We start from the raw sequence: 22,764 nt of genomic DNA, 5'->3' as shown, positions 1-22,764 counted from the left end.
TGGTTAGTTGTAATAGTTTTTTTATTTTTTTGAGTTAGTGACCCATATTTTCTTAGTTGCCAATTTTACATATGTAGTTTCTGTAGTAACTTTTTTTATTTTTTTGATGTCTTCTGAGTTCATAGTAATATTGATGTTTAATGACTAACAATGACTACTTGTGCTTTCTGAAACTCCCAATTATTTAGTCAGTCTTTGTCAATTTTAATGATTTTTTTCCCAAAGAACTGGCTCTTTTTTTCATTATTTGTTATTTTTTCTTTCAATTTTATTGATTTCTGTACTTATTTATTTATTTATTTTGCCTTCTGTTTCCTTTGATTTTTTTTTTTTTTTTTTTTTTTTTTTTTCCTTTTACAGTTCTTTCAATGAGAATTTGGATTAGGGATTTGGGAGTTTTTCTCTTTTCTAAGTTGTGTTTTCATTGCTACTAATTACCTTCTCAGCACTACTTAGCTGAGTCTTACAAAGTTTAATATGTTGTATTTTATATTTTCATCAGTTTATCTATATTTTTATTTTCCTTGAGACTTCCTCTTTGATCCATGGATTATTTAGAAGTGTGCTGTTTATTTTCCAAGTAATTATATATTTCTCTTCATTTTTGTCTTACTGATTTCTAATTTGATTCCACTGTGTGGTCAGAGAATAGACGCTATATGGTTTTGGTTATTTTAAATGTATTGAGATTTGTTTTTATGGCCTCAAATATGGTTTATCTTGGTATATGTTCTATGGGCACTTGAAATACGTGCGTACTCTGTTCTTGTTGGATAAAGTGTTCTATAAATATTGATTAAATACTGTTGTGTAGGGTTGATGAGTTCTGTATTCTTGCTGGTCTTCAGTCACAGAGTCATAGGAGAATTTAAACTCACTGTTTTGTTTCTTTCTTAAAGCAATGTTTGCTTCACTGACTTGTCTTCTGTATTGTGTTCCATAACATATAAACCACAAAGCATTGTCTGCTGGTATGACAGTGGTTTCTTTTTCCATTCATCAGTCATTTACTTCTTCATGTGAATGGACTATCTGGAAGTGGTTAGGATTGGCATCCAATGGGAAAAAAATAAAAAGAATAAATGAGTGTCTTTAAGGGGATTGAATTAAAAAAAAAAAAAAGCAGACAGCGGATACTGCAGTTTACAAAAATGAATACAATTTGAGAGTTGGTGAAGATCCCTGTGAATTGTACCAGATAGGAAAGGTGATAAACCAAAAGACAGGGAGGGAGGAAGGCTCCTAGGAGGGTGAAAAAGGACAGACCAGCCTCCACAGCACAGGTGTTTGTAGATTTTATGACATTACAAAATAAGCTACTTACCAGAATGTGGGTATTTTTAGCATTCTTATGTTGGGAGTCCCATTGTGGATCACAGAGCTGTGTCAGGATTGATTTGCCCTCTGGAGAGCTCACAGCCTGTTGCACTGGGCCTTTGCCATCCTGATCATCTCACTCACTTTCCCTAAGAGCACTGCTTGGAATCCAGCTGAAACAGAGATTGTTTCATGACCACACATGCACACGCTTTTCCTGTCATGTTTTTTTTGTTTTTGTTTTTTTTTTAAATTAGAAAAAACTTAAGAACAGTGAATTAGGAAAAATAGATAATGCATGCTGGGCTTAATACCTACATGATGGCTTGAGAGGTGCAGCAAACCACCATTACACACCTTAACCTGCATAATAAACCTTCACATATTGCACATGTACACCAGAACTTAAAATTTAAATTAAAATTTAAAAAAATGTTGGTGGTAGATTATTGCCATACAAAACCAAGGAGCATTTAAGACAACGGTGTATTATATAAGTAAGGATTTTCAAGAAGAAATTTTCTCAAAAGTTATCTAAATAAACAAACTCTGATACTTGAAAATGTTTAATTTCAAAAACCTACCAACCAAAGCCATGTGTACGGATTATCTAAGTGTTTAATGTCATACTTCAAGTGAATATACCACTGTTAAAGTTATTCAGTGACTTCATCAAGTAAGCTTTTTTGATAAATTCATACTTTTAACTCTGTTCGTGTCTTTTTTGTTTGTTTGTTTTTTCATTTAGATTATCGGGATTTCAGCTGCCCTCGTCTATAGTGAGTACAGGATCTATCCTCACTCTGTGGTTCACAACAGACTTCGCTGTGAGTGCCCAAGGTTTTAAAGCATTATATGAAGGTAGGAGATTGATTGTGTTTTGCACATGCATTCACTGTCCAAATGATCTAACACGTACCACTCTGGATTAACAATGAAAAATTACGCTGCTGTCACAGGTCGTTTCATGGTGTAGACATTTGGCTTCGGTGTAATACAGTGGCATTGGATAACACTGTTATAATCGCCAAACTTTCCAGCCTAAAACATGTTCACAATTTTTTTTCTTATCACTAGAACTTTTCTTGTTTGGGTTTTCTTTTTATTAACTTGTGGTGAATAAGTTCTGAGAAGTCTGAATAGCCCTCTTATGCGGCAAAGAGTTCATTTTTAATGCAGAAGAGCTTTATTACATTTTTGGTTGGACAATTATACTGATAGTGCTTGAGTAAAGGAAATTTCATTAAATGAGCTTTTGTTGTCAAAGCTGAAATTTTTAATAGAGAGAATTTGCCTTTACTGTTGTTTGATCATGCAAGGCGTAGGGATTTTATTTGTTTTCATGTCTTCGGATTTGGTGCCGAGATGCCTTTGGGGTATGGCTATCATTATTAAAATAGCTTTTGGCAGGATTTTTTTTTAAAGGCAAAGATAGAACTTTGGAAAATGAAATTATCACTTCAAGTATTAGGTTTTAATAAATTGAACTAGTTAATACTTTAAAGGCTGACTTGTGTCTACTTTAGTACTGTTTTGCATGGAAATTTAAATTGTCTTTTACGTATAATGCAAGAGCTATTGTCTGTAACACAAACTCTGGAATCTGTAAACTTAAAAAGCAATCTGTGGGTAGAGGTATAAACCAATTCCTATTTGCAACACACACACTGTTTACTTTGGATGTCGTTCTCTGCTAAGTCACAAATTACATATTCTTATTGGGAATACTCTGCCTTTAGGGAACAATCATATTTTGTGGAAAGTTAAAATCTACATGTGGTTTGTGCAAGTGAGTTTGGCTGTAGTGAAATTATCAGAAAATAAAAGGGTGGAAGGTTCTCTTTGCAGAGACATAGGAATAGACTGACTCATCCTCTCACTTAAAGTTACATGTGGAATAATGCTGAGAATGGTGGGAGATTCTGCCTCTAACGTCGTTCAGGCCACTGCATTTGTGCATAAGCCAGCATCAGTGGTTGGAAAGGGTCTATCGCCTTTAAGTACATTACTATCAAGGAATAAGTTAATCTTTGGAAAGCAATAGGCTACTTTAAGATAATGGATGTTATTAACTTTCAGTTTTGATTATATCAAGATACCACTGCATATAAACCCTAAATTCACATAATTTCATTTTTTACAGAATATTAAAAAAGCATCTCTAAAGCAATCCATACCTGCTCTATGCCAAGCATATTTTGTCCAGTTAATGTACAATATTTGTTTAAAAAATAGGTAATGCTTCCACATTTTAGAAAACTTGGCAATTTTTCTCCGCTCCTGATAAAGTTGACAGTTGAAAACGAAGTCTTGCTAGGTTCCCAAAATTAATGTTGTGAAAATTCCTTTGCTGTTGAGAAATTATCACATGAATAGTTCTATCAAATATTTCTGGGCTATTGTTGGCTTAACTGGTGGTCCTGATGGTATAATAAAGAAGATAGGGCAAGATCGTCTATGTTGGAAAAATATTTCTGTGTTACTCCAAAAGAACAACTGGAAAACGTTCTAGAAAATGGAATAGGGTCATAAGTTACCTGTATTTATTTTTTAATGTGGCTATGTAGAAAATGTTTTTGTGATATTTCGATTTGAAATGGTGATATGATAGTCTGATGTTTACAAGTAAAGCCAAACCTATGTTTTAAAAGAAAAAAAAAAACCTTGTTAAAAAGGTGCTTTGTTGGCTAAACTGAAATTGTATCCAGTATTTAGTATCTGTGTGTCTAAAACTATTTATCAGTTAGCTTCAAGGTCTCCTGCAAAAATGAGTGTGTATTATTAGGAGAAAAATTGTCAATTATAGTCTTAAGTAGAGTAAAGATAAGATAATCTAGAGGAGAGTTTTTATAGCAATTTTTATTGCAAGTACCAAATACTTTACTCATAAACTTTAGACAACTGTAACTTACCAAGGCAATGTCATGGGAAAAAGTGAGAATTTATTAAAAGCGCATGACATAAGCAAATACACCTATTCATATATGTATATAAGCAGAATCAATGATGATTAGAAAAATATCTCAAGTTGCTTTAGAATCACAAAATTCTCTTTCTGATATCTGAGATTTCCTCCTTTCCCATCAGTTCTTATTTTGAAGAGACTGCTGAAGGATTCTGTTATTTGACCCATCAAGTAATTTGTATGAGTCAAATAATAGAATAAAATACTGATATATAATCCAAGACCTATAAAGGCAACTGGATTTAGATATAAAATGAACTTTCATATTATAATAAATTCATTTTTTAATTTAAAACATGGAATTTTGGTAGTATTACCTGACTGCTGCATAAATTTTTAAAGGAAATTTATTGTCTTGAAAGGAGAAAAATCTTCTGAACATGTAAGATCTATGTAAACATGATCACCTTGGGAACAAACATAATCCAGACAACGAACTCAAGTGTTTTCTGGCAGTACTTTGGAATAGGCATTATTTACATAAATTATTATTCATACATGGAACTATTAAGCTACATAATGAGAATAGAAACAATAAATTAAAATATTGTAATTAACGTGTTCGGTCGTTGAATTTAACTCCGGAAATCCAGTGGGAACACTGACAAATTTTATACTAACATTGATTATTTAGAGTATTTGACTTTCTGAATATAGACCTTAGCAAGTCTTAGTGATTAAGTGTATATATTAAAATTAACACATTTTAACTGTTAAATATAGAATAAAATTGAAGTTACTAACTTAATTCAGTGTTGTAAGATTTTACTTGCTAGTTCTATACTTGGACGTTAGTCTTCATTGTGAACCAACAATGTTGCATAGCTGTGTTTGATAAATTTATAACAGAAAATATTAGGATTATATATAATTTATAATAAGATTACTATTTCCTATATGTGCCCAATTTTGAAGTACTATGTCTATAAATTTTATTTGTGTGTTGTTTCTTCTTTTACCAAAATCTCAAGTATTAAAAAACATTATTTTATCATCAAGCTTACCTATGTTTTAAGAAAAACATCTAGGAAGAAAATTGACATGAGACAAAGGCTGACAAATATTAGACTTGAGGACATTGAAGAAAATATATGGACTGGGTGATACACAGTCATCTAAAACTTGTTCCCCGAAAAACCTCTCTCTCTGGTGCACTTTTTCTGTCTTTAGGTTTTAAAAAAGAATTGATCTATTTGATAATGGTTTTTCTTATTAGTAAAAATGTAAGTTACATGTTGGAAACATGAGACTCTATTATCAAAACTCTTAGTCTCAAAATGTTCATTATTTTGGTTCTAAGGACTAAATATTATCAATTTTAATGCACAGCTTTATTTTTAGTGAATATAATTTCAAATGTTTTGGAAACTAGGACTAAATATCCATTTTAATGCACATCTTTATTTTTAAAAAATATAATTTCAAATGTTTTGGAAACTATTTGGGAAATTCTTTGTACGTGGACTTCAATAATTTAAATATTGGTTATATTTTTAAAATCTAGCTTGTATGAATTATATGCAATAATTTAGGTTGACTTTTTAGTTCATTTTGTAAGTAAAATAAGGTTTTTTTGAAGTTAATTGTATTCTTTATGATCCACTAGCTTTTGGAAAATACAATTCTTGTACATAATACGACTTTTTTTTGGGTAGGAAGCACCAACTCTGAATCGAAATAGTGACTCCAATATTTATTAACTAGAATCACTACTTACTTTGTATAGGACTTTTCTCTATAGCATAAGGCAATTCTATAGATTGGACACAGTTTTTCATAACAATTGGCAAAGACTTTATTCATGGGATGGTAGGTTTTTGAAATAAATCTGAATGAAATTCGTATGCATTTTAATACAGATATTTATAATAAATTGACAAGGCAGAAGAAAGGTTAAATTGGATTATTGATTAAAGCAAAGCTGATAAGAATGTTAGGAATCTATTAAGATTCCTTTAAATATCATAACTGACATGGTAGTTAAAAAGATAATTCTTAAATGCAAACACAAGTATCACATGTTTATTTTAACATACTAATTTTATATATTCAACATTTGCCTCAGCTTCCCTAGGGACCATCTGTAAATAAATTTGTTTTAATTTTTTTTTTTATTATACTTTAAGTTTTAGGGTACCTGTGCACAACATGCAGGTTTGTTACATATGTATACATGTGCCATATTGGTGTGCTGCACCCATTAACTCATCATTTACATTAAGTATATCTCCTAATACTATCCCTCCCGCCTACCCCCTCCCCACAATAAGACCCGGTGTGTGATGCTCCCGTTCCTGTGTCCAAGTGATCTCCTTGTTCAATTCCCACCTATGAGTGAGAACATGCGGTATTTGGTTTTCTGTTCTTGTGATAGTTTGCTGAGAATGATGGTTTCCACCTGCATCCATGTCCCTACAAAGGACACGAACTCATCCTATTTCATGGCTGCATAGTATTCCATGGTGTATATGTGCCACATTTTCTTAATCCAGTCTGTCACTGAAGGATATTTGGGTTGATTCCAAGTCTTTGCTATTGTGAATAGTGCCGCAGTAAACATAAGTGTGCGTGTGTCTTTATAGTAGCATGGTTTATAATCCTTTGGGTATATACCCGGTAATGGGATGGGTGGGTCAAATGGTATTTTTAGTTCTAGATCCTTGAGGAATCACCACACTGTTTTCCACAATGGTTGAACTAGTTTACAATCCCACCAACAGTGTAAAAGTGTTCCTATTTCTCCATATCTTCTCCAGTATATGGTGTTTCCTGACTTTTTAAATGATTGCCATTCTAACTGGTGTGAGATGGTATCTCATTGTGATTTTGATTTGCATTTCTCTGATCGCGAGTGATGATGAGCATTTTTTCATGTGTCTGTTGGCTGCATGAATGTCTTCTTTTGAGAAGTGTCTGTTCATAATCCTTTGCCCATTTTTTGATGGGGTTGTTTCTTGTAAATTTGATTGAGTTCTTTATAGGTTCTGGATATTAGGTTTTAAATTTTATGCATAAAATCTCTAAGAATCTGAAAGTATCTTACATTTTAATGACTAAATACTGGGTGTATAGTGAGAGATTTCAGTATTACTAAATAGCAAAATTTTGCTTATGGCAGAAATTATTTTTCATATAAATAAAATTGCTTATTGGTTGGAGTGGGAAAAGCATTTGCCCATGGATGTGGTCTAAAGAACTCAGTGAAATCTAAAGGAATTGTATTCTTTTATGTTTGTTTTTGTCTTAAAATCATTCATTCTATCAATTACAACATTGTGTTCTCTTTAAAGTGTATGTGTGAATAGATAGAAAGGTAGATAGGTAGATGGATAGATGATGAAGAAGATGGATGGTAATATATAGGTAGATGGTAAATAGATGGATATATAGGTGACAGATGAATTAAAAATGAACGGATGTGTAAGCTAGATATATGATAGATAGATAATGGATAGATTAAGAATGTATGGATGGTTAGGTAGATAGATTGGTTGGTAGGTAGGTAGGTAGGTGAATAGACAGACAGATATGCCCAGGATGGTGTAAAGCTCATACATGCCTTTTCTTATTAAATCTTCACAGAAATTGTCTAAGTGAACTAAGGTGACCTATCATTATCAGGTAGAGAAAGTGAAGTAGTTAACTACAGTATTTTAGTTTCCCAAGATCCCATGGCTGCTAGGGAATGAAAGCAGAAATTATCCACATGTCTATGTATCTACAGAAGTTGTAATCTTTATACAATAACTGTTTCCTCTTGTATATATTACATTTATTTATGTATACACACCCACAAATTCACACTCAAAATGCACACATATGTACACATATGTGCTCACACACATGGCTGTCCATACTTACACATGCACACGTGTAAGTGGATACACAGATTTGCTCATTCATTTCTTCTTTCATTTATTTACTCAGCATTCACAGGGCCTCTAACAGAGACACAATACTGAGTTAAGTTACAGGAATACAAAGATGAAATGAATAGTGCTTATTCTCAGTGACTAGTGAAGGAGAATGAAACAATCGAAGAGAACATTGGTGTAATTGGTGTGACTCAGTAGTCATTCTGGCTTTATAAAACAGAGCGAAAGAGCAAGGGAAAGACCAGGTCTACATGGGCTATGTAGAGACCACCACAGAGTGGACGCTCGGTTCATGACCTGAAGAGCGTTGTTTTTAAGGCACATATGCTAAATGTCTACTTTGTGTCAGACCCTGAATACAAGCTCTCAAGGAAGACAGACAATAGAAGGATCTTCCAGAGTGAGGAGGAACACCTGCAGAAGTATGGAGAAAAACAGTTGGCTATGTTTGAGAACACTCAGAAATGTGGTTTACAGGAAGAGGGGACACAGAAGTGAGGCAGAGTTGATGGAGGCTGAGTTTAGTGGGGAACAGAGGCAGATGATCCTGAGCCTGGGTTCTCTGGAGTTCAGAGAGCCTGGAGCTGAGCCCTTCTGCCCTATCTCAAGGTTAGAAAGTTGAGTTTACGCTGTTTCATCCTCGCAATAGAAAACTTACTCTGTGAGATCCTTTACAAAAAAGCTGAATTACTTTCACTGGACTGTGAAATGAAGGGATAGCATTTTTGTTTGCATCTACTTCTATGTGACAATTTATCACCTTTTGGCTTTTAAGTGATGGTTGTAATATCCCAAAATACGTACAGGGAGAAGACAGAATATGGAGTAAATGAATTCTGAATTCCCACAGCACCTAATGGAAGCCAATAGATGGCACCTCATATGCCTACTCTATGGCCATTACTCTTTGTACTGTTGAGGGCAATACTTAACTCTAAGGAAAAATTGAATCCTTGACACTTGGCACATGATAAATACTCAAAAGGATTTTTTGATAAAAATCTACACTCAACCCCAGCTTAATTTTTTTTCTAGTAGTTCATATTCCCCCCAAACCTGAAAGGAAAACTGCCAGTAAACATTGCAATTGAAAACTTTGAATTTGATTTTCTCTGTAGTGAACACACCCACTCATGCAAAAGTTTCTTAAAAAAAAAAAATCGCTGAACTGATTTAAAGATCAAGAGATTATATGATCTACAGTATGGATCATAGTTTATGACTTACAAACCATGCATAACCAGATCCTCTTATAAATTTTGCTCAGTGTAGGACATGAAATTTAATCCTCACAAACAGAAAATGAGCGATCAGTATTTCTTAATGCATTGAACATTTATTTTATGAAAGAAAACGGCCTACACTTTTATATAGTCCTTGAATTTTCACCAGAGAAAAGTGAATCTTGGCTAACTAGATCGCCCTTTTCTTCAGGTTTCCGGAAGTTATTAACTCTCAGGATGGGCGGGGCTTCCTGTTACCGGAGTGTCCGTCTGTTGGCTGAATATATGTGGCATATCCCTCTGACACATCCGTCAAGCAGAATTTTCTTTCTTTAACACCTATGGATCTGGATTTAGAAAGAGCAGCTAGATTATTACCCTTCAAGCTCAAAGCTTTATTTAGAATGTCAGCACTGATTTATTTCTCCCTTGAAGTGATTACGCAAACTCCACCTGAATTAAAGCGTGGAGCATGCATGATGCACCTGGCAGGATAGAAATGTTTCATTTTCAAGAAGGTGCTAGCACAGGAACAGCAGCTGCTCTCCAATAGCCCACACTGTAACATTGTTTTAGATTTATAATAATCCTAGGGCTTGAAACAAATGCAAAATTTCAGTAATTACTTTTCTCTGGGCTAATTAGGTAACTTAGACTGGTAAACCCAGGTATCCTTTCTGTAAACACACTCCTTCCTCATTTTATAACAAGTAGAACTAGAGTCCTCACCTTAGCTATCTCTAGGTTTACTTGCCAGAATCTACCGAAATCTCTCCTTTGTCCTCCATTTGCAGGAGTTTTGAAGACTAGCTATATTAGAACCACTAATCAATGTTAAATGACATTTGAAAACATTCACTGGGTAAGTTCCAGGGATCTGTGGTACACCATTGCGTGTATAGTCAACAATACTGTCTTGTACAATTGAATATTTGTTATAAGGGTAGATCTCATAGTAAGTGTTCTTGCTATGATAAAATAATTTTTAAAAGAATTAGTGCTGTGAGTACATGAACACTAACATCTTCTAAAAGTAGGGATATATCAGCGATATAATTGCCTTCTGAAAGTACGACTTTAAGACAATCAAATGATGAGATGCTGAACTGCCCTAAAGAAACAAATTTAGCTAATCTAGCAAGGCTTACACGCTGCCTGTAACTTCTAATGTGTCTGATAAAGGAATGAATGATAGCATTGGTTTGGGCAGCCCCACGAACCTAGTAAAAGCACAGAGCCTGAGGAGAAGCTGTGCCATTTAGGATCAGCCTCAAGGAAAGGAAGCCTTAGCCAGCTCACAGTCACACCCTGATGGTTGCAGTCAACTGAGCAACCCTTCCTGGGATGGTTGTGAATGTAGGGTGTTAACAGATTATTCTGGTCCACTGTGAGGTTATCCATATTCTATACATCTAACTTACTTAATTTGAGGGTCGTGAAATATGTCTTTCCATGAAGCTGTGAAATTATATGGACAATTTTGTAAGTGTGTTTTTCTGGAAAGAACATTGTATAGATTTCAAGTTGTTACAAATCTCATAACTACTGAAAAGATAAAAATGGCTTGTGTCCATTGATGATATAAACTCTGTTAACCTGAAGTATCAACCTGTCTTTTATCTGATTGTTGTCAGTTATCTTATGTTTTACTTTTTCTTGTTCTGAATTCCTTGTTCAGGCAGGCATTGTTCCATTACAATTTGGCTTCACGTATAGGCCTAGAGTGACTTAAATGAAAACAATAAAACTGTCATATCAGTATAGGTATGAATGTCAATAGTCTAATTCCTATGAAGTGTAATTTATTAATTTTTCACGTTGTCATTATATGTTGGTTATGTAAACTTAACGTACATTTAACCCTAGAAATAAATCTTTGCATCACAAAATCTGGTTTCTGATTCAATTGGAATAGACCATTGCAAATTCATTAAGACAAATTACTCTTGTGAGGCTGTATTAGTTCATTCTTGTATTAATACAAAGAAATACCTGAGACTGGGTAATTTACAAAGAAAATAGGTGTAATTGGCTCATGGTTCTGCAGGCTGGACAGGAAGCATGGCACTGGCATCTGCATGGCTTCTGGTGAGGCCTCAGGAAGCTTCCAATCATGGTGGAAGGCAAAGGAGGAGCCAGAGTGACACATGACAAAAGCAGAAGCAAGAGAAAGAGTAAGAGGTGCCGCACACTTTTCAGTTCACTTTTGGTAAATCTTTTTCACTGTGTCCAGGAGAGCACCAAGGGGATGGTGCTAAACTATTCATGAGAAATCCACCCCCCACCCATGATCTACTCACCTCCTACCAGGCCCTACTTCCAGTATTGGGGATTACAATTTAACATGAGGTTTACATGTTGACAAATATCCAAACTATATCAGAGGCACATTGAGAAATTTACCTAATCCTTTGCCCTGGCTACACACACACACACACACACACACACACACACACACACACAGACACATACACACCCCTAGCTATGTTGCTGTGTACTTTCCATCAGGCATCATGATAAGTTCTAGTACTATTAAAAATAATTCCTTTTAGTCTTATATGTATTGACCTCAGGAGATGTGCACGGTACATTAAAGTGAAAAAAAATGCAACATAATTCCATTTTGGTAAAAATATAAATAAAAGTACCTGCATAGGTATGTGAATGTATATGCAACATGATTCCATTTCGATAAAAATATAAAAGTACTTGCATAGGTATGTGAATGTCTACATATATGTACAAATATATAGCACACATATGCTTTCATGAGTGTTCAGAAAAGTGTAAGAGAATATGTGAATTGTGAAAATACATTGTTTTCGAGAAGAATGGAATGAGTGGAAGAATTGCTGTATTTTTCTCCATGTAACTGTTATTTAGCTCATTGCAATGAGCACAGAAAACATTAAATAATGAACATTACAGAGTAAGAAATGTGATGATAATGTGGAAATTAATATTGCTAAGTGGATCTCTGGTTCTTAATTGGAATTTGAATGAAAAATAGAACCAAGTAATTAAAAGTCCTTTGCTATGTATTTTTTCAAATGGTTAAGTTAATGAATTGTAAGACCAACACAGTAGCTGATTTTTTTAATATATAAGAAAACAAGGTGCTCCTGTTAGAAATCCACTCACAGAAACAGTTACTTATCTAAAAGGAATATAGTAAAGGGTAAGTTAACTCCATAGAAGAGCCCATTTCGGAATCATTTTTCAATCACAAAATATGTATTGATATTTGTACTTGATGGGTTTGCTAGTTCATTTTGTGTTGCTATGTTACCTGAGACTGGGTAATTTATAAAGGAAAGAGATGTATCTCATGGTTATGGAGGCTGGGAGATTGAAGATTAGGTGGCCACACTTGGAGAGGGCCTTGGGTTTCCTCATAATTGGGTGGACTGGTATCACATGGTGGGGAAGCAAAAGGGGAAGCAAGCATGCATGCAAAAGGGGTAAGACACAGGGCACCCTCACTTTATAACAATCCACTGTTTCAATAACTAACCTAGTCTCACTAGAACAAATCTAGTCTGAAGAGAAAGACATTCATTGATCTTACTGACCTAATAAACTCAAAGCCCTGCACCTTCCAACCTTTTTACATTGACAGTGAAATTTCAACATTAAGTTTTGGTGGAGACAAACCATATCCAAACCATTGCAGAGGGGATTCTCAACTCACGGGTTATTCTACTTGCATTTCTTAACATTTTTCATCTTAATCATAATGTTATCTTCTGTACCCACTTCTCCCCTAAGATTTTTCTTTTTTATTATTTTTTTCCAATACATTCTTGTGTCAGGAGCAAATTTCTCCATGTTTATATGCATAAACATTACATTTGATAATATGTAATTTCAGATAAATGGAAAACAAAAATTGGTCGCTATTTGAAATGAACTTCAATAAGCAAAAATGAGAGTGGATGATGTTTAATAGTCTCTTTGTCTCTCTTTTACAGTAACTAGAAATTAGATGACTTTCTATTTAAACACCATCAAATATTGGCTATATACTATTTGGATGCTAGAAATGCAAAATGTTAGGGTAAATTAATTAAAATGTTTACATATAGATAAGCACATGAATTCTGAGGTGTGAGTTCCATGCAGTTTCCCAGTCACTATGAGTGTGACCATTGTGCTGGTGACTAAGCACTCATTATCTCAATTCGTTTTCCCTTGAAAAATGAAAAATAAATAGTACCTACCCTAGAGAGTTGGCATGAGGCTTATAGAATTAGTTATCTGAACTGTTTGGTTCAGTATCTGGTATAGAAAACTTGTAATTTTTCCTTCCATTTGACCTAGATTGGTATAGAAGATGGCCTTAAAGAATATAAAGTATGGGGCTGGGTGCGGTGGCTCATGGCTGTAATCCTAGCACTTTGGAAGGCCGAGGTGGGTGGATCACAAGGTCAGGAATTCGAGACCATCCTGGCCAACATGGTGAAACTCCATCTCCACTAAAAATACAAAAATTAGCTAGGCGTAGTGGCCGGCGCGTGTAATCCCAGCTACTTGGGAAGCTGAGACAGGAGAATCGTTTGAACCCAGGAGGCGGAGTTTGTAGTGAGCCGAGATCACGCCATTGCACTCCAGCCTGGGTGACAGAGTGAGACTCCATCTCAAAACATAAAACAAAAAAAAAACAAAAAAAAAGGACAGTATTGTTATTTCTTCCAAGTTATGTATGATATTACATTCTCCTGGAACACTTACGCCCAGTTCTAATGTCTCTTTGCCATCTTATTCTTGGGAAGCCTGTGTCTACCTCTGTCCTACCTTCTCCTTCTCTAGGCTTTGTCTCTTTATCTGATTTATGTGTTTAAAAAAAAAAAAAAAAGTAGTCAAATAATGATGAATCGATACTCTCTTAAGTCAGAGTGCAGAGAACACATGTACGCCTGCTGAAGTGTTGAGTGGCATGTTCTGAATTTACGATGAGCTGGCAAGTTCTGTATTTCGGTTAAGGTGACATTTTATTGTTCTCAAATATCAACTCATGTAGATAGGCATTCTTGCTGCTGTTTTGTTGTTGATTTGTTTTTATTCCAAAATGACAAGAATATGGGGTGAAAATCACTGAGAAAGGGTAAATTATCTTTTGTTAGTCTGAGGCAATTCCAGGAGAAGATGTGAGAGAACAACATAAATTTGGATTAAGAGAAGAAAAAACACTGATGTACATTGACTTAAAGAAAGCTGAGAACACTGGAAATCAATATGAAGTATTTAAATTAGGGCAAAATGCATTACAATTTCATAAATTCATTTCCATTATGTAGATAATTTTTTAAAAATCTCCCCTTTCAAGGTCGTTTTGTAAAGTATAGGTATAGTACGTTAAATGTAATTAATCTATACCGATATGTAGATGCTAAACTTTAAAAAAGGTTTCAGTCTGCTATCCAGTAAATTCAATGCCAAACGTGCACCCAAATGACAAAGTGATATAAGTTTGTTTTGTCTTCAGAGTTCTTAAATCAGTCTACAAAGAATTCACAGTTCATTTCCCTTTCTGAATTTGAATGCAACGTGTAAATTTATGATTTCTGATGTTCTTGCTACCTAAGGTTGACGGTTTACTGAGTATCAAAGAAGCATCTATGTTTCTAAATCTAAGTATATTTTTCAATGTATATGTTAGTGTAAAAAGTTTCCACCTTTATTGTGCAATTTTTTTTTTCTTTAAATGGAGCCAGAAAGTGGCAACTGATGGCCTCACTGAACAATAGATATTCTGTTGACCTCTACAAGGTTCACATTCTGAGAGCGGTCAACTACGGGCTTATTCTTGGTTTCAACAAAATGAACTATTGATTTACTTGATCAACTTGAAAAGGTGTCATATACAGTACATTTTCCATTATGAGGCATTTCTTATTTTAATTGCTTCTTTCACTTTTCATTCCTTCGTGCAAATCAGAGTAATATAAATCTAAACAGGAAAATCTTTGTGTCCAAGAATTGATGAGACGCTTGAGATATAGAAGTAAAATTAAGCTATTTAAAAAGACAGTAATTCAAGCAATTATTTGTATTCTCTCAATTCTTTTCTCTAAAACCTGATCATGGAGAATCCTCCTTTCATAGGGTAAAATGCCTCTTGACAGTAGAGGATGATATGCCCTTTCCAGACAGCTTCCCAGTTTGTTTTAAGTCGCTGACTTGATGACATTTTTGACACTGGTTCTTTCATAATATAACCTTATGTTGTGTCTTATCTTGTGAGGAGAGAGAAACAACACCATTAAGGAAGGAGGAATGGTCTGGGGCCTGTGAGCTTGCAACACTGATTTGTATACATCTGACTAAGCTTTGGTGGTCATTTAAATCAATCTTCAAAGTTTCCATTTTGTTTTTCCAATCAGGCATATACTTTTTGTAAAACATGCTTTTGAATATTAGAATAATGGAATGGAAAGCTACATGTGGGGAGGGTAGGAGGGCGAGTGAGTGGACAGCTGGTGTGTGGGGACTTTCAGTTTTCTCCTGTGATTTTTGCCGGGTGTAGGAGGATAACAAATGGGAGATTTTGTGCAGGAATAAGATGCTGAACACATTTCAGTTTTGGATGTGTTATCCATCTTAACTCATAAATATGAGCTTTCTACATTCCACATCTGATTTTTCATTTTTTAAGACTTTCACATTTGTTCAAAACCTTCCCATATGCCACAATACTGACACGTGTATCAAAATTTATGTATTTACTCGACTGTTTTTAAAGAAATGCTTAGATGCATGAATCATGGAAAAACTACAGCTATTTATGAATATAGGGATAACATTTAAATTTGTACGAAATTCACAAAGACAAAGGCACTAATTAACTTGTATTTACAGTGAATTCCAATATATTTAACACTGAAATTCCTGGAAATTTAAGTGAGATATCATTTTATTTATAAATTACTATATAAAATTAGCAGAAGATATCTGTACTCTGAATTTAAACACCATAAAAATATAGCGTATTTTTGTACTCTGTATAGAGTACAATGAAATTTATTATATTACACTATTATATACAATACGAACATTTTACAACGTACTTTTGATTTAACCACATTTAATTCAATTGTTTGAATTTTCAGCAACCTTAATACAAGATGCCTCCAGCCTGTTAAACAAGAGTCATAGTAACAATTGACAGTTTTAAAAAATGTTATTATATATGTTTCCATTTCATCCCTTACATATTATACCAGGGATTTTATTCCTGTGAAATTACTCCAGAAGATAAGGTCAGTTTTTAAATGTTCCATTGACATCCTGTGGCATAGAGGAGCTGGAATCCAGGGCTGATGCCTCTAAAGAGGACTGGCAAACTTTTTTGGTAAAGGGCCAGAGTTATTCTTTTGGCTTTGCAGCTCATCTGATGTCTGTGGTAACTATTCAACTCTGCTGCTACAGTATGACAGCACCATAGGCAATACTAGAGTGAGCTTAGCTGTGTTTCAATAAATCTTTATTGACAAAGACAGGTGACCTGTAGCCATGGTATGGAATCCCAACCCCAAAGGTAGAACATTTTCCTCCTTTAGGAAACAAGATATTCTTCCCTTTTAGGTCAGCTTCGTCTTGCTATTTAACCCTCTTTCTGAATGCACAATAGAGACAGTAAATGGCCCTCAATAGGAGCCGTATTTACAGCAGGCAGTTTAATAGTTTTGCTGTAACTGACAAGACAACTTTTAGCCACCTTCATCAAACACCAGACGACTCGGGAATTCTAGTAAATGATTTTTTTCTTAGTTGGCAAACAATACATTCTCTGGTATCATTTGGACATCACAAGCTTTTGAACGTTTTCTATGTGTGGTTTTTGTGTAAGGCATGGCCAGGAGGAGTGCCTGTGCTTCCTGTTGTGCGGCCAGTCCCAGCCTTCCCTCACTTTCCTGGGTGTGGGTGTCTTATCTATCTTAGAAGCTCATATACCTACAGAAGGCAGGACTCTGTGCTCCTTAAACTTCTTAGAATGAAATATACCAACTAGTCCAAGTCTTTGTTCCCATCTCATTATGGCCCAGAGGATTGATTAGCAGATTTATCAGAAATTTGTGGCTCTTGGGGTATCATTTTTATGAGGGTGGGGAAGTAAAAGTTGAGTTTCATGAATCATCTAATTGTCGTCTGTATTTCTCTAAATTCTGTCATTTTGAGTGCGTTGAAGTCGCAACTAGAAGCCCAGTTGCAAAGGGTTTGTTTTGTTTGAATTGAGCTCTCTGAGGGCAAATGCACCAGGAGAGCCACTTGCACCATTTGGGGGGACTTGGAACACATTACAGTAGAATGTGGTGCCGGTGGAAAAGTCCTCCTCAGCATATCTAAATTCTAATGTGTGCACGATTATGCTCGCTGCCATCTGACAGCTGTTGGGTTCCGCTGTGAAATGAATTAGTGCTGTCATTTTACTAATAGACCAAAAATAAAGTTGCTGGCATTGTTTCCAGCAGCCAGTTCTAACAGAAGCTAGTCTGAATGAATTGCCCTCTCGCTCGTCACAGTCACGCCTGTTACAGGACAGGCGAGCAGAACATAAGGCATTACTCAGAATACTAATTAAAGGCAACGAGATGCTCCTTGGAGCAAAGGTTACTTAGGATTGACCAAAACTAGCCACATGTGTTTCTAAACTGGTGAGTGGATCGCATCTAAGGTGTGTCTTGGAGGCATGTACTGCTCAGCCCAGGGCGTGTGTCTAAAATCTCTCACTGAACTCAAGTGTAGCTTAAAGTGTTTCTGGGGTGTCTGACGTTGCACTAACTTCTAAGATGGTTTCATAAGAAATGTTAGACACACCCTGTTGTATGGAGCTTCGCAGTGGGTGATGTGTCGCCTGCAAGGATAATGCAAGGCTAAGCAAAACCTTGTTTTTCTTTTTTTGATCATCAACAAACTGATGTTTTGTATAGTGTATTTCTGAATCTATGGCAATGGTTTCATGGCACTTATTATAATTTTGTGTTAAGCCGCTGTGCTAGGTGTTGTACATGACCTCACTGGACTCTTTCAAACACAACTATAGATGGGCATTAAAATCTTCATTTTACGATTGACACCTGAGGTGAAGAAACTCGCTTCTGTTCACACAGATAACCAGTAGTTTGTGCTAGAATCTAAAACCATTTCTATTCTTAGAAAATTAAGAAAAAAAAATGAGAAAAAAACTAAGTGGGAGTTCTTTCAATACGCTATGATAATATCATTTTCCTTTTTTGAGTTCTCTTTTCCAAGATAAGTATTCCCATTTATGCAAAACCACTGGTTCGTCTCCTTTGAGTAAGATACACTGTGTTGACAAAGGGTTTCTGATGGATTCCAGGAAGCAAGAGTACTTTTCAGATGTGAAATAATCAATGCTGAGGCAATAGTCTAAAAATCTCTTCTGAATGCTGTACCATCGATGTGGCATTGATTTGAGAAAGTGTCTAGAATAGTCATGACATGCTAGTTCAAATCTCAGTTTTATTACTTAGTTTTTAGCCTCGAGAAAATGACTAATCCTCTTGTGCCTCAGTTTCCATATTTCCGAAAGAGGATAATCATACAGGATGATTGACATCATAGGCTTCTTGGAAAAATTCAGTGAGTGAATTAAATGAGAAGTGCATGGAAGTGTAGCTGGTAGAGTGTAAGGGCCTGTTGTTATGGCTCACTCACTGTGTACCCACAGAATGTATTTAGTTCAAGTCTTGCTTATGGCTATTCCACTTTCATTTATGTTTAACATTCATAATACTAAGTGCCATTGAAATAAATTTAAACTTAAACAGGAAAACATAAGTAAAATTTAAATATTAATATTATAAATATGTTTAATATAGTGTAAGATAAATACTAATAGATTTAATATAAATTCATATTACTTAGGTTGGTGCAAAAGTAATTGCCATTTTTGCCATTACTAGCTAAAATTTAAGTGAGTTTTAAAATGTTTTGTAATATTAAGCATCACCTTCATTAAACTTACTTTTTGCACTCCACTTCTCATCTTTGTATCACTCAGTATGCCTCAAACATAGTTCAGCTTCTCAAAAACTACTTTTGTTGCTTTACAAATATTGACTACTATCTGTGAATTATTTTCTAGAGATGACATATACAGCATTGAACGAAACAGGACAAAATCCCTGTGCTCATACGTCTCAGTTCTAGTGGAGAGAGCCACATCGTAAACAAATACATGATTGAAATATACAGTATATCATAAGGTTATAGATGACATAAATATATAGCTTATCACCAAGTGATAAATAATATACTAGGGAAGTTGTATATGGATTGTCAGGCTATAGGTTGAGTTTCAATATTAAATAGAGTGTTCAGGAAAGCTCTACACCAAGAAAAAGATAAACACTCATGTGGAATTCTGGAGAAATACCATTCTCTAAAGCAGTAAAAGCATGTAAACATCTCTGGCATAGAGTGTTTTTGGATAACTCTGGATGTATTTTAACTTTAAAACCAATCAAGTTTGCTAATTGAGTGACTGACCCGAGAAACAAGGAGTGTTAGGGATGATGCCAAAGGTTTTGAAAGTAGAGGACATTTCAAAAGGAGAAGATGGGATTTAACTGGGATGTGGGTAGGGGATGCGAGTATCAGGAGTTCATTTTTAGGAAAGTTAAATGTAAATTCCCAATCAGACACCCAACGGCAGATGCCATTTGAGCAGCTAGAAATGTAAATTGAAGTTCAGGAGAGAGGATCAAGATGGAAACATAAGTGGAGTTGCCAGCAGTAAGATGAGGTCATCGACAGGCAAGAAGAGAGTGACATGAAGAGGTCAAAAGAATATTATGGTTACTCTAGGGGTTAGACTCAAGAGAGATGAAAACAAATAGACACAGACCAAGTAGACAAGCTGGTGAAAAGGGGGAGTCTTAAGAGTGTGTATTGTCCTAGAAGTCAACTCAAGCAAGCCTTTCAGGAAGGAAGAAGTGATCAGCCCAGGCAAATGCTACTAAGTCATGACTGATGAGGAGAGGTGATTTTTCATTGGATTTCACCATGTGGTGCTCACTGGTGATCCTGATGAGGACATTTTGAGTTGAATGGTAGGTGTGAAACTCTTACTGGGGTGGTTCAAAAGAGAAATAGAGGAGAGAAGTTAGAGAGGTCCAGTAGAGACTTCCATATAAGGAGTTGTGTTCTAAAATGAAATGGAAGGAAATGGGATAGTGGTAGAAAGGGGGAATGAAGAGAAGAGTCATGTTCATTGTTGACTGTTTTGCTTTTAACATAGGAAGGATTATATCATCTTTATAGTCTCATAAGGAAAAGAAAATTGGTTAAGTAATATCTTTCAGTAATCAGAGTAATGTCTTATGCAAAAGTGGAAGCTTTAAAAGTGAGGACATTTTGGCCAGGCGCGGTGGCTCACACCTGTAATCCCAGCACTTTGGGAGGCTGAGGCGGGTGGATCACGAGGTCAGGAGATCGAGACCATCCTGGCTAACACAGTGAAACCCCGTCTCTACTGGGAAAAAAAAAAAAAAAAAATTACAAAAAAAAAAAAAAAAAGCCGGGCGTGGTGGCAGGCGCCTGTAGTCCCAGCTACTAGGAAAGCTAAGGCAGGAAAATGGTGTGAATCCGGGAGGCGGAGCTGGCAGTGAGCCGAGATCATGCCACTGCACTCCAGCCTGGGCGACAGAGCGATACTCCCTCTTAAAAAAAAAAAAAAAAAAGTGAGGACATTTTACTCACAGCATGAAAGGCACTCAGTACAGATGCAAACAGGTAGATGAGTGAGGTGACAGAAGCATTTGATGCCTGTTTTCACATCCCATTTTCTCCATGAAATAATAGGCAAATTCATTAATGAAAATGTGATGAGAGATAGGTCTTGCAAGATTGAAGAATGGGGAGCAGTAATGTAATATTCAAAGGGTCTTCTAGAATAGTCTCCCTTCAAGAGTGGAAGAATAAAGAGGCTGTGAGAGGTGAGCATAATTCTGGGGCTGCTGTATGGATGCTTGGGAGAGGAGTGGTCATGAACATCAAGACAGACCAGGAAGCATAGCTCCATGCTATTTTCCAGTCGCTCTCAGCTGCAGGGATGCAGCAGTAACAAGGCTAGCGGAGAGATCAGAGCCAGAGAGGAACAAGGGATTTGAGGGTCCAGTCAGGGGAATGAGTGTGATGATGAAATAGAGATTTGAAAGGAGGGAAAGAAGAGAGAAGGGGCAAAGACCACAGGGAATGATCACTGGATTTGCAGTTTCTGATGTTCTGGGGGGAATGAGCCTCCAAAACAGGCAAGAGCATGGGATGTCAGAAAGTAGGAATTTTGGAGAAGTACACATGCTTAGTATAAGGGCTTGTCTCTGACCGTATGAGTAATTAATGAAAGAGAATGGAAGGCAAGTTCATTGGAAGGGGGGGAGATTGAGAACGAAGGAAGCCATGGGGTTAGAAGGACCATTTAGTAGGATAATGAAGTCACCAAGAATAACAGGGTAGCAGTAGGAATGCGACCGGGAGTCCGGTGCTGAAATTGTAAAGGAGCCAGTGCATCAAATGGAGGGAGAGCAGGGTGGGATGGATGGCTTCAATAAGAGGATCTCCAGGTGGAGTAACCTGAAGACAGAACAGTCACAGCTGGGAATTTGGGGGGAAAGTTAGGAAATGATGATGAGCAGCCAGTCCCAGGGAACAGAGGGCTGAGTGAGAGAGGAAGCACTGCTGGACGGGGCTGTGGGGACTGTGTTCAGGGGAGGGGACACCAGCTTCAGGCACGTTCCACCTGAACATTTGAAGGGAATTCTCAAAGGAGGAGGATTAGACGGGAGATGAGTTGTTCAGGTATTTGTGATGAGAATAAAATGAGATGGAGGGTGGGGAATGACACAGAATCCTGGATTCTTGTGGTGACAGAGGTGAGAGGGATGCAGGACATGATGGATTGGTCTAGACAGGCTCAAAGCACACATCAGAGAGGGTACCCCACTGCTGGGAAGGTAGAAGCTGAACTAGGAGGTTCCCCTCTCTGGGTGAGGGCAAGGTGCTGCTTGGGCCACTGGGAGCTTGAAATTACCTATGTTTTTAAAACATGTCCAAATAATATAAAATAGTTATGTCCAAAAACGACTAATATCTGATACACCTCTTTGGTGAATAAAATGTAATAACAATATGTGTGGGTTTGATTGGAGCACACTTAATTATATTCCTGTATAAATATAAAAGCGCTTTCATTGGATTGCAGGTTTCAAGACATATATCTAATATTTTAAATAAGCATACAATGCTGAAATTCATGATTTCAGAAACCGTTTGAAGAGTTTTTCTCTTAATTTGGATGAAAACCCCTATTTTGATGAATCCTCAACTCCCAGCTTCAAATAGAAGCTTTATGTGGAACTGA

The 22,764-nt window shown here is 36.0% G+C and overlaps 1 protein-coding gene across 2 annotated transcripts in view; it reads left to right on the top strand.

The window, feature by feature from the left end:
* Positions 1-22,764, top strand: part of CSMD1 (CUB and Sushi multiple domains 1) — a 1,948,922-nt gene that overhangs the window by 584,182 nt on the left and 1,341,976 nt on the right. For both annotated transcript variants that reach the window (XM_073017922.1, XM_007961594.3), the window contains exon 3: positions 2,066-2,178. In XM_073017922.1, the coding sequence (XP_072874023.1) occupies positions 2,066-2,178 (113 nt within the window). The remainder of the gene's footprint in view (positions 1-2,065; positions 2,179-22,764) is intronic.

The sequence above is a fragment of the Chlorocebus sabaeus genome, chromosome 8, assembly GCF_047675955.1.
Source record: "Chlorocebus sabaeus isolate Y175 chromosome 8, mChlSab1.0.hap1, whole genome shotgun sequence".
Taxonomy (NCBI): Eukaryota; Metazoa; Chordata; class Mammalia; order Primates; family Cercopithecidae; genus Chlorocebus; species Chlorocebus sabaeus.
Note: the sequence above shows the minus strand (reverse complement) of the source record. Positions and strands in the feature narration are given on the sequence as shown.